At 38.2% G+C, this 16974-nt stretch overlaps 1 protein-coding gene across 1 annotated transcript in view; it reads left to right on the forward strand.

Annotated features, from left to right (window-relative positions):
- The window catches only part of CFAP58 (cilia and flagella associated protein 58), a 70701-nt gene that overhangs the window by 21959 nt on the left and 31768 nt on the right, over positions 1-16974 (forward strand). The window contains exons 6-11 of the mRNA XM_034061348.1: positions 1161-1298; positions 4845-5004; positions 6692-6774; positions 7927-8118; positions 12992-13153; positions 15829-15975. Of these exons, the coding sequence (XP_033917239.1) occupies positions 1161-1298; positions 4845-5004; positions 6692-6774; positions 7927-8118; positions 12992-13153; positions 15829-15975 (882 nt within the window). The remainder of the gene's footprint in view (positions 1-1160; positions 1299-4844; positions 5005-6691; positions 6775-7926; positions 8119-12991; positions 13154-15828; positions 15976-16974) is intronic.

Consider the following 16974-nt stretch of genomic DNA (forward strand, 5'->3'; position numbering starts at 1 on the left):
CTGCGCCTAGGCTAATTAATCAGGCTTTGCACTGTCTTTGTTACTTGTGCTGGCATGAAGGTGTCTGTGGATGCCCTGCATTGTCTTTTGCAAAAAAGTCTGTCCAAAACACAGGCTATCAAACTATGCATGAGCTAGAGTAGAGATCTGTGAGAGAAGGCGACTCAACTATTGCAATGTCATTGTGTCATTGTGTTACTGTTTCTCAATTGAATAATAGTTGACTTGCTTGCATGACAGTGAAGATGGTTTGATACAGCTGCTATGGGCTGCATCCCTCAAATGGACAAACCTCAATAAAAAGTCACCTGAAACACAGTGTTATCCTAACATTTACAACACAAGAAACAATATTCCTTGTTTTTGATAAGAGGCAACTTATCTTTGCTTTTGTATGAGTTCAAAAGGGGGAGATTCCACTTCTTTGAATGTTTAGGGCATAGTATATATTGACTTCACGACTTTATCACACATTAATGCTTGAAGTGAAAAGTATGATGCTTTTTCTTTCCTCACTTATGGAGTAATATTTGTTAGGGGAAGTCGCATATAGCAGAAGACAAGACTGGCAGCTCCAGCATTGAAGTATATGTTCTCCACACAGACCATGAAACTGCTGTTGCAGGCTTTTGACTGATGACAAATTAGAGAAGAAAATGGCTGTGTCCTGGTCTCAGCAAACCATGTACCCATAGAAATGTAATCAGCATATTAATGTAGGATTTGCTTGCTAAGAAACAGAGCTTCCCTGCCTTCTGCTGATTGAAGTAATTTGAATCTCATCCTCGTTTTCAGCAATTATGTGTAGCACGTTGTGTTACGTGATGCTTGCCAAATGCCTAACAAGAAGTAAAATATTTATCTACCACCTGCAAGAGAGGCCTGCTAAATGTCTTCCATTTTTTTCCCTCTCAGAAAGAAAATTTTGAAATGACACTGGCTGTGTTATTTATTAGAAATTATCATTTCCTGTAGTCAATATGAGCATGTATCATATTTCACATTAGCAATTTCATCAGCAATGAAGAGTGGTTTTTAAGCAGCCAACAATCTGTAGCAGGCTTTTTCTCCTGGGGAGAAGGAAAGTTCTGTCTTCATGTATATATAGATACTATAATGAGATTAAAAAGAATTACTAGGATTGTTCTTTAATCTAACAGCTCTTGAATGAAAAAGCTGGGAAGGAACTTGAGCAACTACATATGAGAAATAATAAGCTCATGCAAGAGAATGAGCAGCACAATGTGATGTTTGAAGAGATGATGAAGAGCATGCAGGAGAAGACAGCAGAACTCAAAGTAAGTACCAGAAGGTGCATGCATGCTATCAGCTGGAGGATGGCAAATATCACTCCAGTCTATAAGAAGGGCAAGAAGGAGGACTCAGGTAATTATAGACCGGTCAGCCTTACCTCCATCCCTGAAAAGGTGATGGAACAACTTATTCTTGACGCCATCTCTAGGCATATCAAAGATGAGGGGGTCATTAAGAACAGCCAACATGGTTTTATCAGGGGGAAGTCATGTTTGACCAACCTTATAGCCTTCTATGAGGAAGTGACTAGGTGGAGGGATGATGGTAGAGTCGTAGATGTGGTTTTTCTTGATTTCAGTAAGGTATTTGATACTGTCTCCTATAGCATTCTCATAGATAAGCTAAGGAAGTGTGGGCTTGATGATCAGGTAGTGAGGTGGATCAAGAAAGGAAGAAGGCAGAGAGTTGTGGTCAATGGGGCAGAATCTAGCTGGAGGTCTGTGACCAGTGGAGTCCCTCAGGGGTCAGTGCTGGGACCAGTGCTCTTTAATATTTTCATCAACGACCTGGATGAGGGAACTGAGTGTGCCCTCAGCAAGTTCGCTGATGACACTAAACTGGGAGGAGTGGCTGACACACCAGAAGGCTGTGTTGCCATTCAGTGAGACCTGGACAGGCTGGAGACTTGGGCAGGGAGAAACTTGATGAAATTCAACAAGGGCAAGTGTACAGTCTTGCATCTGGGGAAGAACAACCCCATGTACCAGTACAGGTTGGGGGTTGACCTGCTGGAAAGTAGTGAAGGGGAAAGGGACCTGGGGGTCCTGGTGGATAGGAGGATGACCATGAGCCAGCAATGTGCCCAAGAAGGCAAATGGCATCCTAGGGTGCATTAGAAAGGGTGTGGTTAGTAGGGCAAGAGAGGTTCTCCTCCCCCTCTACTCTGCCTTGGTGAGGCCACATCTGGAATATTGCATCCAGTTCTGGGCCCCTCAGTTCAAGAAGGACAGGGAATTGCTTGAAAGGGTCCAGCACAGAGCCACAAAGATGATTAAAGGAGTGGAACACCTCCCTTATGAGGAGAGGCTGAGGGAGCTGGGTCTCTTTAGCTTGGAGAAGAGGAGACTGAGAGGTGACCTCATCAGTGTTTACAGATACGTAAAGGGTGGGTGTCAGGATGATGGAGTTAGGCTTTTTTCAGTGATATCCAGTGCTAGAACAAGGGGCAATGAGTGTAAACTGGAGCATAGGAGGTTCCACATTAATGTCAGGAAGAACTTCTTTACTGTAAGAGTGACAGAGCACTGGAACAGGTTGCCCAGGGCGGTTGTGGAGTCTCCTACACTGGAGATATTCAAGGCCCGCCTGGACAAGTTCCTGTGTGATGTAGTCTACGTTTCCCTGCTCTTGCAGGGGGTTGGACTAGATGATCTTTCGAGGTCCCTTCCAATCCTTGGGATTCTGTGATTCTGTGTTGCTCTGATGGCAATCTTACTGCCTGGAACAGAGATGACCTCAGTTCTTGTACTAGTAGCTCCCTATGGGTAGTTTTGGAGAAAATCTCAGCTAAGGAGTTTCTAGGAATAGATCTGGCTGTCACTGGATGCCATTCTTTTCATGGCAGTACCATGCCTCCAACCCTGTCACCCGACAGTGGAGCACCTGTCCTGCTGGAGGAGCTGTGTTTCATAAAACACATAAACCAAGCTGCTCAGTACATTGTGTTCATAAAGGATGCATGGTACTTTGAACAAGCACAATAGTTATTTTGATTGTGAGATCTACAGATAAAAGCAACGACTTTCTTGCTTACAGTGATTAACATAATCTGAATGTTGCCCAAAACCTTGACAAATCTTAATAAATTGTAATGACAGTTTCCTGGATAGCTTCCATTGAAGGGAGTTACTTCCAACACTGAAATTCCCCCTTCCCCAGTATCAGTTCGGAAAATGAAATATATATAACTAAGATGGTGTTTACTTGCTGATATAAATTGTTTTCTTGCCTGACTTTACATTGTTTAACAGTTGTTTTGTACCACTCAGAAGCAGGTGAGTTTCATCTGAGGAAGGATTAAATGATTCCTGCGTATGCGTTCTAGAGTACTTTGATTACCCTTTGAGAAAGGATAACGTGTGTTAGATGTTATTACTCTACCGTATTTTGCATTTTGTATTGTCATTGGGATTAAAACACTAACCATTCAGGTAGAGAATAATTATCAAGGTTTAGTCAAGTGTAATCAATTCACCTATATAAGAAGGGAACTGTTAGTCAAAATTATGGAAACTAAAAAACTAACCACTGACAGATTAAACCACAGATGATCCTGATCCTCGATGGACTGTATGGTAGGAGCTTGGTTTCTGTTGTATTTTGTTAGGCAGACTGGAGGATATTTTCTTTTTTTTTTTTACCTCTTTGAAAATCATATTGCTGTCTTTTCCAGGTTATTTGATTTTATCATTCTTTCTAGCAATACCATCATTGTTTAAAACTTCACAAACAATGTGTTCGATTGTGACTTACATTTGAATCTCTAGAGTGTCAAAAGGAAGATTTTGATACTATGATCTTATCCTAACTTCAAGAAAAGATGTTAGAACTTGTAGAATCATGCAGGTGGAATTCTGGGAACAAAACAAAATAGAACTTACTGAGTAGTTACTAATAAAGCCAATTGCTAAAACTTCTACAAATCCCAGTCATGATCTGAGATACCCTTTTTATAGGTGTTGTGCTTGCAGTTCCACCCTGCAGCATGCTGAGTGCCTCCAGTATGGTGTTCACTGAACTGTGAAAGTACTCATACGTGTGTTCAAGGTTATTGTTAGTAAGAACTGAGGACATTCACACTCTCCCAGAGTATATTCACACAGTAGGATTCACCATCTCACAGGATCAGTAGCTGAGGCTGTAAGTGGAAGACCGTAGTCTGTGATGGTTGTGAAACCTAACAGTGGCACTGAATCGTACGAGGAAATTGTATTTACTTCTTAAAAGGAAATATACTAATTTCTTTCGTGATTATTGATTGTGTTTTCTGGTAACTAGTTATGCAGTGTTTTGATTGATTATTTTCTCCTTTGATTGTACAGCAAATGAGGTGAACTCTGCATTTTACTTTTTTTAAAAGCCTGTCCTGGATTAAACCATGACAAAACCATAGGTTATAAAAGAGATGGGGATAACAGATACTTGCTATTAGGGACATGCAATCAGATCACACTACAGATATGTTACTCATCACAGTCACTGTCCCTGATACTTCAAAGGAAATTAGAACTGCCTGTGTTTAGTCTACAGGACTAGTTGAGTAGTGCTGTGCAAGGTTTGCAGCTGGGGATTCCTTATTGATCATCTTTAGCCCTAAAGCATAAGATTTTGATTATAATTTTCCTTGTCCTAGCTGGCTTTGCTATAAATTATTTTTAATATTATTAAAGTAGCTAATTACCTTCTCCCAGGTGACCCATGACACTTATACCTTTGCTTCCTGAATTTAAAGGAATAAGTATATGCTAAGTACAGAGGCGTTTTCATTCTGTAGATACATTCTCTCCCCTTTCTTTATTGCTGCTCTGTAGGCCAGAGATGAGGAAGTGGCTCAGATGCGCCTTGAAATTTCAAAGCTGAACAAAACAAGAGAGATTCTCCAGAACAAGCTGCATGCTTCAGAGGAACAGAAAATCGAGGCAACACATGAGAGAAACATCCTAAAAAATCGAGTATCTGGACTGGAGAAAGGTATGTGTCTAACTGTCTTGTGATTTGTAATTTATTTACTCAGGATATGCTGTCCTGTTAGGATCATGCTCTTTTAGTGTCTAGTATGAGACTGCATAAATAAAATTTGGAATCTATAGCAACATTTTAAGAACCTTGTAGACTTATCAAATTTTCATAATGTAGCATATGTGGGGTGAACATACAACAGGCATAACTGAACTTCGTGTTGTGCCAATTGGTGCCATGTTGTCTCCAATGCATTTTCATTGCTCTTAAACTAACCTGTGAGAGAAGCAATCTTAGAACTTACTGAAAGCAGATATTGTTAGGACATGCTTTCCCCCCCTCCTTTGATTCTGCTGAATAGTTACAGCTTGGATGTGAATTCCTGCAAGCAAGCTGATGAACTTAGTTCTGGTATGTTTAGGACTTTCAGCTGGTCAGTGTGGATGCTACAGCTATCTAAGTATTGACTTTGACTTGCTGGCAGATCTGGAAAGCTTTAAGAAGGCACTTTAAACATTTTTGCCAAATGGACATTTTGGAAGAAAATGCTTTTGGTACAATATTTTGTTCAACTTTCAAAACCAACTTTCTTGTATTTTTTTAGCATTTAAACCCACCTCTTTTTAAACATTAAAGTGCAAATACATTTCAAAATCAAATATGCTTTAAAATACAGACACATTTACAAAGCGATTTTTCAGAAAAAAAAAACCCAGTTTTGTGATTTTCTTTTCCTGAAGTTATATTATGAAGTTTGAAAAATATTAGAGTTCTTGAGACTTTTTGGGGTGGAAAAAAACCCTTTGCTATAAATTTCATCTAGTTTGAGTTGATACATATGGGCATAAATGCCTCTCCGTGCTCTTGTTTGTTTCTAGCTTATGTTCTGAAGAAACTGCGTGTATGAGATATGAATCCTCATGTGTAACTGCATTTATGGAAATTTATGTCTGTTTTTCATGCATCTCTGTGAGGGTGGAAGAGCTTTCCCACTAGTGTTGTGCTAGTACTGCTTAAGGTCATGCACCATGCTAGAAAGCAGAGAGGAACTTAGGAAATTCAAATTTGCACTGGAATGCCTGAGAATGGCTACTAGTAACGTGTTTGACCCATCACTCCAATGTACTGCATTTCCTGATTTGCACTGTTAGAGTAGCAGGTTTTAATGAATTTCAAAATGTAGCAAAAACATGTCTCCAGTTTTTAGCATCTTTTTAATAGTATTTTTCCGGTGTTAATCTTGACCCGTAGCAGGTAGTTTTAACTCCACTGAAGCCAGTAGAATTTCCCTGCCTCAAAGGAGAACTGGATTTCACATAGAAGGATTAGGATAATTCTGAAAGTCTCTGTTTTTGAAAGTGCCTTAATTTTTGAATACTCAGATTGAAGCTTCTTAAAAGGCTCCGATTTTCTGTGTGCTCCATGATTTCTAAATATACACTTCTTTCTGGTATGTTGGTTTGAAAACCTAAATATAATAAACCCTCATACCATTAATTACTGTGCCTGAGTTCTTTTAAGTACCCAAATAAGTATCAACATCATTAGCTGAAGCCTGAGGTTGTAAAACCTGGTCACAGCTAGTTGCACTGTTCATGTAAGGTTAAAACTTTGTAAGAAGTCCATTAAGTTGTTTCTTTATTTTTAACAGCTGTGCAGGTTGAACCCAGGATTTAGTCTCATCTCTTCTTTTTTCTAGAGCTGGAGACTGCCAAAAAGCAGGCTGATACTGACAAGAAAGCTGTAGAGGAGCTTGTGAAGGAAAGAGATAAGCTAAGAAAGGTGAGCTTGCATTGATAATACTGATAAACAAACCCTAGCTTGAGAAGGAAATACCTCTGGTTTAAACACAGCAACTCATAAATGTTGTAGAATAAACAATGTTGAGTAAAAAATTCAGATTTTCTTAAGCAGATGCTCACACTGCTTCTTTCCTGTGCATTGAAATAGCGTACCCATAAACACACGAAAGATTTCTAAGTTCTAATATACAAACTGTTAGGAAGTTAAAAAATGCTACATATGTTCACCTTTATTGCAAATCCATTATTTGATATCCAGAGTTCATTAAATCTGTGCTTTTACACTCTGAAGCATATGAAGTTTAATACTAATCTAGGCAAACTAAGTTTTTGCTAGTAAAAGCACAACCCAAAATGTTGATGCACCGTGTACCAGCTTGGCAGGCTATGTTAATACCAATCCTTGCTTTTAGGTCCATTTCTCATACTGATCATTTTCTATCAGCCCAAGGATCTTGCACTGCAGGGTAGCATCTCATGTTTATGGGCATACCTGAAGTGTAATCTAGTAAATTCAGTGCTAAAAGATGATTTCTGAGGTGCTTTACTTTATATAGATTCATTGTCGTGGGTCTCAACTCTAGCAGAGGTTCACATTTGGCAAGTAACAAAAACCTGTTTTTGTATAGGGAAAGCAAACATTTAAGTGGGTCCAGAACGCTGATTTTATAAATATAATATCTCAGTATTCTCTGTTTAATCCTTATGCATAGTTTTAAACCAAACTTGGTTAATTTCCAGTTTGAACTTGCTATTTAGGACACGAGAAGGAAGGGTATTTGCCTTTATTATTTATTTTTCTGGCTGTTGGCATGCTTTACAATCTAAATGCCTCAAAGCTGGTAAGGTTTTTCTAGTCATTAGTTATATCCACTTGTAAACAATCCTATCCATTTTTTGTTGTAATGCAGACACTAGTGTTTTAACTTCAAATCAGAAAAAACACTATTTAGCAGCTCTGCTAGAGATGGGTATTTTTTAAAATCAGATTTGAGGCTCAAGTATTTCAACTGAACAAATTAGCTAAGGGGTAATGACATTATAAAGTCTGTAATCATATGGCATATTTTTGCCATAGTGGTGGCAGTGTTGCCTTTTCAGCTCAAGAGTCATTATTTTGTGTTCCCTGTAGAATATGGTCAAGGCCACCAGTACCACTGAGAAGCAGATAAATCTGGTGAAGCTCCATGAACAGTCAAAGAAGAAATTGGAAAATGAAATCCAAAATTATAAGATTGAAGCTCAGAAACAAAGTAAGATTATTTACCAGTTGGAGAAGGAGAGAGATTCTTTCATCAGTGAAACCAATGAGCTCAAACACAAGGTATGAACAGATTTCTGTGCAAGTGGTTCTTTCCTGTCTTACTCTCAAAACTGTAAAGATGCTATATTCATTTCCTAACATGGCAGTAGGAGGAAGCTTAGATCAGTGGTCTTCACACTGTTTACAAAGATTTCTTCTTGTCAGTGCATATTGCCTGATGCTGCTTCAATCTTCCTGGGGGAATAACATCAAGGGTGCGTATTCTATGAGAGGCTTGGAGTTACAACAGCGTATTTCTGTTATTCAGTGATCATTTGGGAAATTAAAGTAGAACTGGAGTTCAAGGCCTCTGACTTCCTATAACCAAATCCTACAATTGAAACTCTCATATGCAGTTGGAAATTATTCTTTGATTGTTCTGTCTTATCTGCAAAGGACCTTATCTTGCATACTGTTGAGGCCAGTGAGAGATGACCATGCTTGACACCTTTGTAAGAGACTTAGCATTCTGAAGGATTACTCCCATTACATGAAAACATCTGAACATGTTCAAGCTAGTCTGCAAACCAGAAGTCTTCCAGAAACAGCTGCAGAGAAACACTGCAGGGATTCTGTGATTCTGTGATTTGTCTTGCCTTCTACGCATTATTATGTACAACTTTATTCCCGATGGTATACTTGGGAACATGGTTGTAACATGTTCTATTAATTGCTGAAGATCACATTGAAGGGCCCTCCAAGAAGCTCATTGATTTACTGGGATTAGCTTTCAAGCTGTTTCAACTCACAAGTTATTTGCTATCTCTTCAAGTTAAAATGATCCTTTCTAACATATGACTGGCGGCTTTTAAATCATTTTTTGAATGGTATATCCTCCCTTGTCTGGATTACCTTTTATCATTTCCTCAGAATAATATTCCATGAAAATGAGATTTGTCTTTGTGGCAAAGTCATATTTGCATCTTTCCCTCATAGTGCATTTCAAACAGTATAGATATGAGTTAAGAACATTGTAAAATAGGGCGAGGGAGTAATTCATAACACTCAGAACTACAAGGCTCTTGCTTTCAATTCTGATTAAGGTTGCTTGCAGTATTTTGAGGGTGAAAATGACAGATGTTTGCTTGCTTACTTTTTCTTTTTTTTCCCTGCCACTTTGGGTGCAAATTTGCTGTCACTTATTATAAGGCAGATTCTCAGTAAATGGATTATGGCACTTGTGCTGTTTGTATAATGATGCCTGCATTGTGACTGCAAGTTTCTGAAGGACTTGCATGCTTCTGTGGTTCACTGAAGGGGCAATTCCTGACTCAGCTTGCAGGTGAAGAGCAGCAGGAGCAGTTCTGAGCATAAAAGTATGTGGGACAATAGTCTTTTCCCTGCAGTGGTTCCCTACATGAAATTATTGTTTGGAAGGATAAAACAGGACAGGAGGACATAGGATCAGGATTATTATATCCACTAGGTAGTATTTAGGTTCACTGTTTGACCTATGCAGGCTTGAGAAACCGTGACAAAACTGCAGGAGCAATTTCACAAATGGTGGGGGATGAGCTTCTGATGGGCAGTAATCATATGACCAGTAAAGGCTCTTTTGTCACCTTTTCCCATCAAGCCGGCTCTGAAGAAGCTCACTGCATACCTTCTGAATTGTGTAAGGGCTGGTAAAGTGCCAAACTGATCTAAGTCCAAAGACTTCTTGGAACTCCTGCAAGGCAGACAGACCCTTGCTGGCTCTGAAAGCTGTCTGGTTATTTACAGCGTGACAGAATCTACAGAGCTGCAGGATTCCTCTTTTAAAATTATCATTTACTATTTAGCAACTGATGAACAGAGTCAGCAAAGTTATATCCACAACAGCAAAATAGCGTAGTGATATAAATTCATGCTAGATTTGCTCTTCTAATTATTGGCCTGGCTGACCACTCATTTGCATCATTTTTAAGCCAGTGTCACTTGTTGAATAACATTACTTTGAGATTAGCCAGCACAAAATCTGGCTCTTTGCTGTTTGCTGTGTAGTATGCATTACTGTGCTACAAGTGTTAGTAGATTATTTCTTTTTTTAATTAAAATTGTTAGAGTATGAAATCTTAGTTTCCCTTTGGAAGGTTTAGGCTGCTGAAAAAGAAGCAGTGAAATACAGCCTTCAGTTTCACCTGAAGTGTTCCCTAAATTGCTCCTTATGAGAGGACATGAAACTAACCACAATGTGTTGTCTTTTTCCAGAAAAAAAAAGAAACCATTTACAAAGTTGTCATGGTTTAAACCCAGCTGGCAATTCAGCCATGCAGTCTTTCTCTCACTCCCGCCCTGCTCCTGGAGGGATGGGGAGAAGAATGGAAAGAATGTAATTCCCACGGGTTGAGATAAGAACAGTCCAGTAACTAAAGTATAACATAAACCACTGCTGCTACCACCAATAATAATAATGATAAGGGGAATAACAAGGGAAGAGAATACAACCGCTCACCACCCGCCCACCGATACCCAGCCCAACCCGAGCAGCGAGCTAGCCCTTCCGCGTAACTGCTCTCAGTTTTACACCCTGGGCATAATGTGCTGTGCTATGGAATACCCCTTTGGCTAGTTTGGGTCAGGTGTCTTGTCTCTGCTTCTTCCCGGCTTCCCCTCCTCCCTGGAAGAGCATGAGACTCACAAAGTCCTTGGTCAGACTAAACATTACTTAGCAACAAATAGAAGCATCGGTGTTATCAGTGCTGTTCCCAGGCTGAAAGTCAAACCCACAGCACTGTGTCAGCTACTGAGAAAGAGAAAAATGACTGCTACTGCTGAACCCAGGACAAAAGTTCAGTTTTACAGTTTAACAACATAGTCAGGAAAATTAATTAAAAAGCAACCAAAAAAGCAACAAACAACCAATATTTCTTTTTGTATATTCACATTGTCTTTGGAAAATCTAATGCTCAACAGACACATCATTAAGACCATGGCAGCGCTTCTAGGAGTGGTTAACAAAAGTAAGAAAATAAGGATGGTGCCTTCACTGAGGTCTTGAGTAGGTTCATTGAACTAAAAGGATAACCAGCAGTAGATGATAGTAAAGTGTGCAGATGAAATACTGTGTGGTACAGAAGAAAACTATGAATATCTAATACTTCCTGCTTAGCTTTGGCCCCTTGTTGCAGAATCTGAGAAGTGTAGTGCGAGGATGCTCAGCTTTCCGCAGGGCTCTGTTGGGAAACATTGCATGTATATTGTCTGTATTTATAAGGGAGAATTATTTGTGTTTAATCATTCCAGAAAAAAGCAATGTCAGCATCCAACCTGTGTGCACAACTCAAAAAAGCTAGTTCACAACCTTATTTTGCTTATATTGTATCAAAACCAAATAAAAGACTTACAAATGCAGTGACCTACTTTCAAATGTTGCTCCAGCCTATGATCACCATAGTGCAGACAGAATACATGCCTCATTGATTTCTTCTCCCTGCTATTACTATTGGCAGGTTGTTTTAACAGAAAAGGAAAAAGCAGGAGTAAGTTATAAACTGGGACTGTGTTTTTGTATTGCACTGTAAGCAGTTCCTTGGATCCTCTGCAGTCAGCTACAAATGTACTGGAATTGTATTCGTGCCACTGTAATAAAATTTTCTATATTTAGCTATCCCCTGTCTTCAAAGTTGGTTGGAGGTACCTGGTGGACTGATCAATTAATTAAGATCATCCCCCATCATTACACCTCACAAGGGTTTACTGCTAAGCAAGGGACAACACTGTCAACCACAAACTTTGCCATTGTTGATTTTTTGTTGTCTTTTTATTTTCTTATTCTTCTGCTTTGACATATGAACATAAACCTTACCTCAAACCGCTACTATCAAAAAGAGAGTCAGGAAAACTGAATATGAAATGCAGTTGTAAATGGACTTCTCCCCTGGATTTTGTCTATGTGATTCCTCAGCTTTTTTTTAAATGCTTCATCTTTTTTTCCAGCTTGAAGGGTGGCATTGTGTTCTCCCCTGGGCAATGAACCTGAAAAATTATGTTCTTGATGTGTGTACTTCTTCATTTTCTTGTTATTTCTTTTCTTTCTTTGTGATGCTGGATTCTGTTTCAATACTGCTTTTTTGTGCTCCTCGGCTTTCCACTTTGTACAGCAGGAGAAAGGTTCTTATGTTAAAAAAAAACAATTAGGAAGCCCATCATAACAATTAGCAACTATTTGCATTTTTGATCCTTTAATATAGTAATCCTTATGAATTGTGTTAGTAAAGGTGTTTATAAAATTGATACTGCATGTGATCGTCTGCTTTCTACAGTCAACAATATTCCATTCTCTTTAGGTAACCTTCACAATATTATTACTAACCCTTCATAGAAGCAACTAATGGCAATTACCTACTTATTTAGATCATGTATAAGTTACCTTAACGGACTTTCTTCTTATTATTTTAATCATATATCAACTGTTTGTGATCACGTGCTCATTAAAAAAAGGTTGGGTTGTTAGAATATAGGAGTACATGCAGACCTGCTTGGGAAAACCTGTGTAGTTTTGTTCATCTTGCAATACAGCTGACATGCAAACCACCATACAAAGTCTAGCTTTGCTCTGTACATAACCTAACACTATTCTTGATAAAAGCTGTTTATATTGATTTTATTGAATCTGCTCAGTGGCAATATTTTCGGTAGCTTGTTTTTAAATTGCATGTTTTAAATGACATGTGTGCACATCTTTGAGTTTTAGTCTTGAACAAAACCTAGGTATCAGATTAAAACAGAATGTTGTCCTACATAAGCAATCCAGGAAGGTTAAATTTGTATGTGGACTGAAGCGGTTTTTGGCTATAGCTAAAACTTCTTATCACAGGGATCTGAACTTGTCATCTTAGAAGAAAATCATAAACTCTTCCTCATCCTTATAACCTTGTGATGACAATTTGTGTTCACTTTCTTTCTGCTCCAGGTCCTCCAGAACCTGAAAGATATTGAAAGACGGGAAAAGCAGATCTGTGACTATGAGAAGAAATTAGAAGAGACTACAATTAAACTTAAACAGGAACAAAGCCAGTTTGAAACTGTGAGAACAGAGAGGAACCTATTCAGTAAAAAACTGGTTGAAGCTAAGGTAGAATAATATTTTTCCTTGTGTTTTTCTCTCTGCTCTTGTTATTTCTTTCCTGATCTAATTTTAATTTGATAAAAGGAAAGCTCACTGGGTCAGTGACAGAAGTGGTTTCTTCATTTCTGTGTGTTTTGGGGAATGAATGTTTTAGGTCCCTGACATGTTATCTGAACAGTTTGTATTTGGAGTGGAAATAGGAGCCCACAGTCATCAATTTCCCTGCTTCAACCCATGCATAAAATCACAGTACACTGGAGCTATGGAATTACAAAACCCTACCAGAGAAGAAACTTTTTTCTTTTCATTCTAGCTCCACTCTGTTTATTCCTTTAGGATTTGTCTGCATTTATGGGAAATAAGGTATAAGGGGAATAAGATTGCCTCCTTAGCCCTGAATGTGTATGCACTTTACTGTGAATCATGATTAGAAAGCAGAAGGAAAACTTTCCCAGCTGAAGTGATATTTTCTGACACAACTTAACGCTTCCACCTCACTTGTTCCTTTCAGGCAGTGTAATTTTGCTCAGCTAATGATGCTCTCTGCATTCATATCTCTTCCTTGGGGATCTCACTAACAATACTAGAGGAAAAGAACAGATCACTGTCTGTTATTCTGATGTAACAATCTAAAATACTACACAAATCCTATTGTAATCATCAGAGATTGGGACCTCCGATAGCTGTGGGTTATTTCAGAATAAGGATTTATAACATAGACATATACAGTACATTATAAATTTATACTCTGTTTTGAACAGGTAGATGCTTTGCTTGAAAAGCAAACAGGAATGAACTATCCAAGTTCTTATCCAACTGTGTGCTGAGGAATGAACCACTTTGTTGTTTATGTGGGATGCTTTACTTGACCTTTGTCTGCCTCTCAGCACTGTATATGGTGTTGGGTTTCTCACTGCTTACAAACAATCTCTCAGGAGAAATAAGGGTGAAAAATTGCAACACTGATTTTTATTATATTTTTAATTTTCTTTTCAAACATACAACATAAATTTGCTTACTTATAAAGAGCTGGCATCTATGTGCTCAGTTACAAAATAAGGCAATGAACTAAGCCTTTTGGGGTTTTAGAATATTATATGGTGATACCACCAGTGCTGTTCATAGTTCCAGTTGTTAAGAGGCTGGTCTGCAGACGTCAACAGCTTACTTGGCTTACCATAGAACTTTTTTAGCAAGTCCTGTGTGTGAAGACAGATGATCCTAAAAGTACCATAATGTTCAGCTCAGTAAAATCTCTTGGAAGAAGACATTCTGGCAGGCTGTTAATATGAGATAAATATCTGATGCTTTTGTCCTTGGGATTTCTTTTAGTGTTAGGAGCTCATTTGTTTAAGCAAGTTTATTAGGAGACCTGTTTGCAAAAATTGTGTGTTCTTACTGTTCTTCATTAAATATAGAATTAGAGGGTATTTGTGTGTATGTCTGGGCACCATGTTTTAAATATCTCTCATCTTTTACAATACTGAAGAGATTTATAAGCTATTTAACAATGACAACTTTTGATATGACTTTTGCATTTACAGGAGCAACTGGACATGTAAACAGGTAGGCCTAAGGACATTACTAACTTTATTTCTGTTTCATTTAATTTTCCAAATAAATGTGGGATCCATGGATTTTGGTTTTGAGGACTGTTGGATGGCTAGTCAGTACTTTCTGTGTGCTCTTTGTGAAGACTGCTATGACTCAAGATCTAGCTTAATCATGTTAAGCATGTCATGCAAGAAAACATCACTCATCTGTCAAGTAAATCCACCCTTGTGATGGACAGTGTTGAAAGAGCTTTATGCTACCCTGGTTTCGTACTAAAATGTTCATATTCACATGAAAGGTTATGATATCTTCTCTGTGAGGTGGCAGCCTCTGGCAGAGGAGTAATAGCTTCTAAAGCATGCCTGTCTAAGCACTGAATTTATTAGCTTCCATTTCATGTTACAACATGAGCCATCACTGCAATGAGTTGAAACAAGGTTTTTTTGTACAGACAGGCACCTCTGCTGTGATTTGAAGTATTCCTAGTGACCTGATCTCTCTGCATGCTACCAAACTTTTTGTTCTGTGTTTTGAGGTTAAAATATTTGCTAAATATTCTCCTATCAGGGACTTCTAAGTCTCTGAGCACCCTTTGCCTCCTTGCAACTATGTGCAAGCTATCACACAGGCAAAATGGAGATAAGCATTTCCTATACTCCCTTGCAGGCATATAGGTATCTTACTTATGGTTATGTTCATTTACACAATGGAGCAGCTTTTCTCCAAACATTTGTGCCCAATTGCATACAGCATTATTGAAAAACACATTACTAGAAACATGATAATAGAGGAGAGGATCAGAATCTTATTAGTTTGGATTGACTGCTAGTTCTTATTATATATTCAACACTTTAAATAAATTATTATACTCATAATTGATGGTCTTTATTTTTGTCAATGTATCTTTTAAAGGCTTTTTTATTGCAGTGTCATTCTGGCATAAATGAAAAATTGCCATTTAATGAAACTGTTCTGTTGGATTAAAAAGTGATTATCTTGTGGTACACACAACATATCTCCTCTCAAGCACGGTGGCTACATTTTCCAACATCTAAATAGCCTGAACTCACATCACAAACTTACTCTTTTTTGATCCCTCTCTGTAATCACACTTCTTGTCCTATTAGGATGAGTTATCAGAAATGAAGAAGAAATTTAAGTCTGTAACACATCAGCTGGATCAGCTGAAACAGGATATCAAAAGCAAAGAAGATGAACTTGTAAAAGCACATCTGGAAAATCAGCAAACAGAGAAGGAGAAGGAATTATTGAAAGTAAGAGCCTTTACACATACACTTTTTTACAAAGGGTGGTTGCCATTATTTAACAGAGTGCATTGTGTTCCTGGTCTGTGGTAGTTGTTTTGTTGTATTTTAATAAACTGTTCTGTAACTGAAGCATAAGATCCTTTACACTTTAGAGGTATTAGTTACACAAATATTCTATGTATCTGCCAAATTTAATCTCTGCCTATAATAATAACCCAAAACATCCTGGTTTGTCTATTGGATGCTTTAAATCTCTTGGTGATTAAGCAGTTTTACTATAAAGTTCCATTTTGCTTGCAGAAATGTGGGTTTTGCGAATAGCTTGATTCTGGCAAACTTTTAATATAGACCCTTATAATTCAAATTTTTCTTCTTAGAACTTTTTTTCTCTTTGCTGTTTTTAAGTGCAAACCCCATTATGTTATACTTCACAATGTTATATTTCCGTGTGACTAGCAAGCATTAGTCTTCTGGGAGTTAGGTAGTGCATTTTAGTAGGTCCCTCTGTGCAGAAAGTTATTTTAATATTGTGGTATAAAGCAGCAAGAATCTGTTTTAATTCAAAGGAAATCTGAGCTTGAAGATCTGTTCTTCTCAGCATTGGCTGCAGCCCATCCTTAGATAAGCTGTTAGATTTGTGGTGATATCTCAACCCAATTTACTGCACTCTAAAAAGAATGAAGGAGTTAGTGTTCACAGCAGCTTATTTTTTCTCTTCACTAAGCACTAGGAAAAAAACCCCAAACCTGGAAACAAACAACCCCCCACAAAACCAGAAGTCCCCTGCCACTTTCCAGAATATCTTCTTTTGTCAGTTTATTGCTATGCTGCAATGACTCCTTGAGTTTTCAGCTCTTCTCAGCACATTACAGTTATGACAAGATGTCAATAGAGCTTTGTAAAAAGGTGATGAATTTGTGTTCTTGTACCTGATCTGTCTCGGAGTTGTTCTGTCAGTGGTGGAGAAGTCAAACAGTGTCTCATTTCGTGTGTACAGCTTTCTGC

The sequence above is a fragment of the Melopsittacus undulatus genome, chromosome 4 (assembly GCF_012275295.1).
Source record: "Melopsittacus undulatus isolate bMelUnd1 chromosome 4, bMelUnd1.mat.Z, whole genome shotgun sequence".
Classification (NCBI taxonomy): domain Eukaryota; kingdom Metazoa; phylum Chordata; class Aves; order Psittaciformes; family Psittaculidae; genus Melopsittacus; species Melopsittacus undulatus.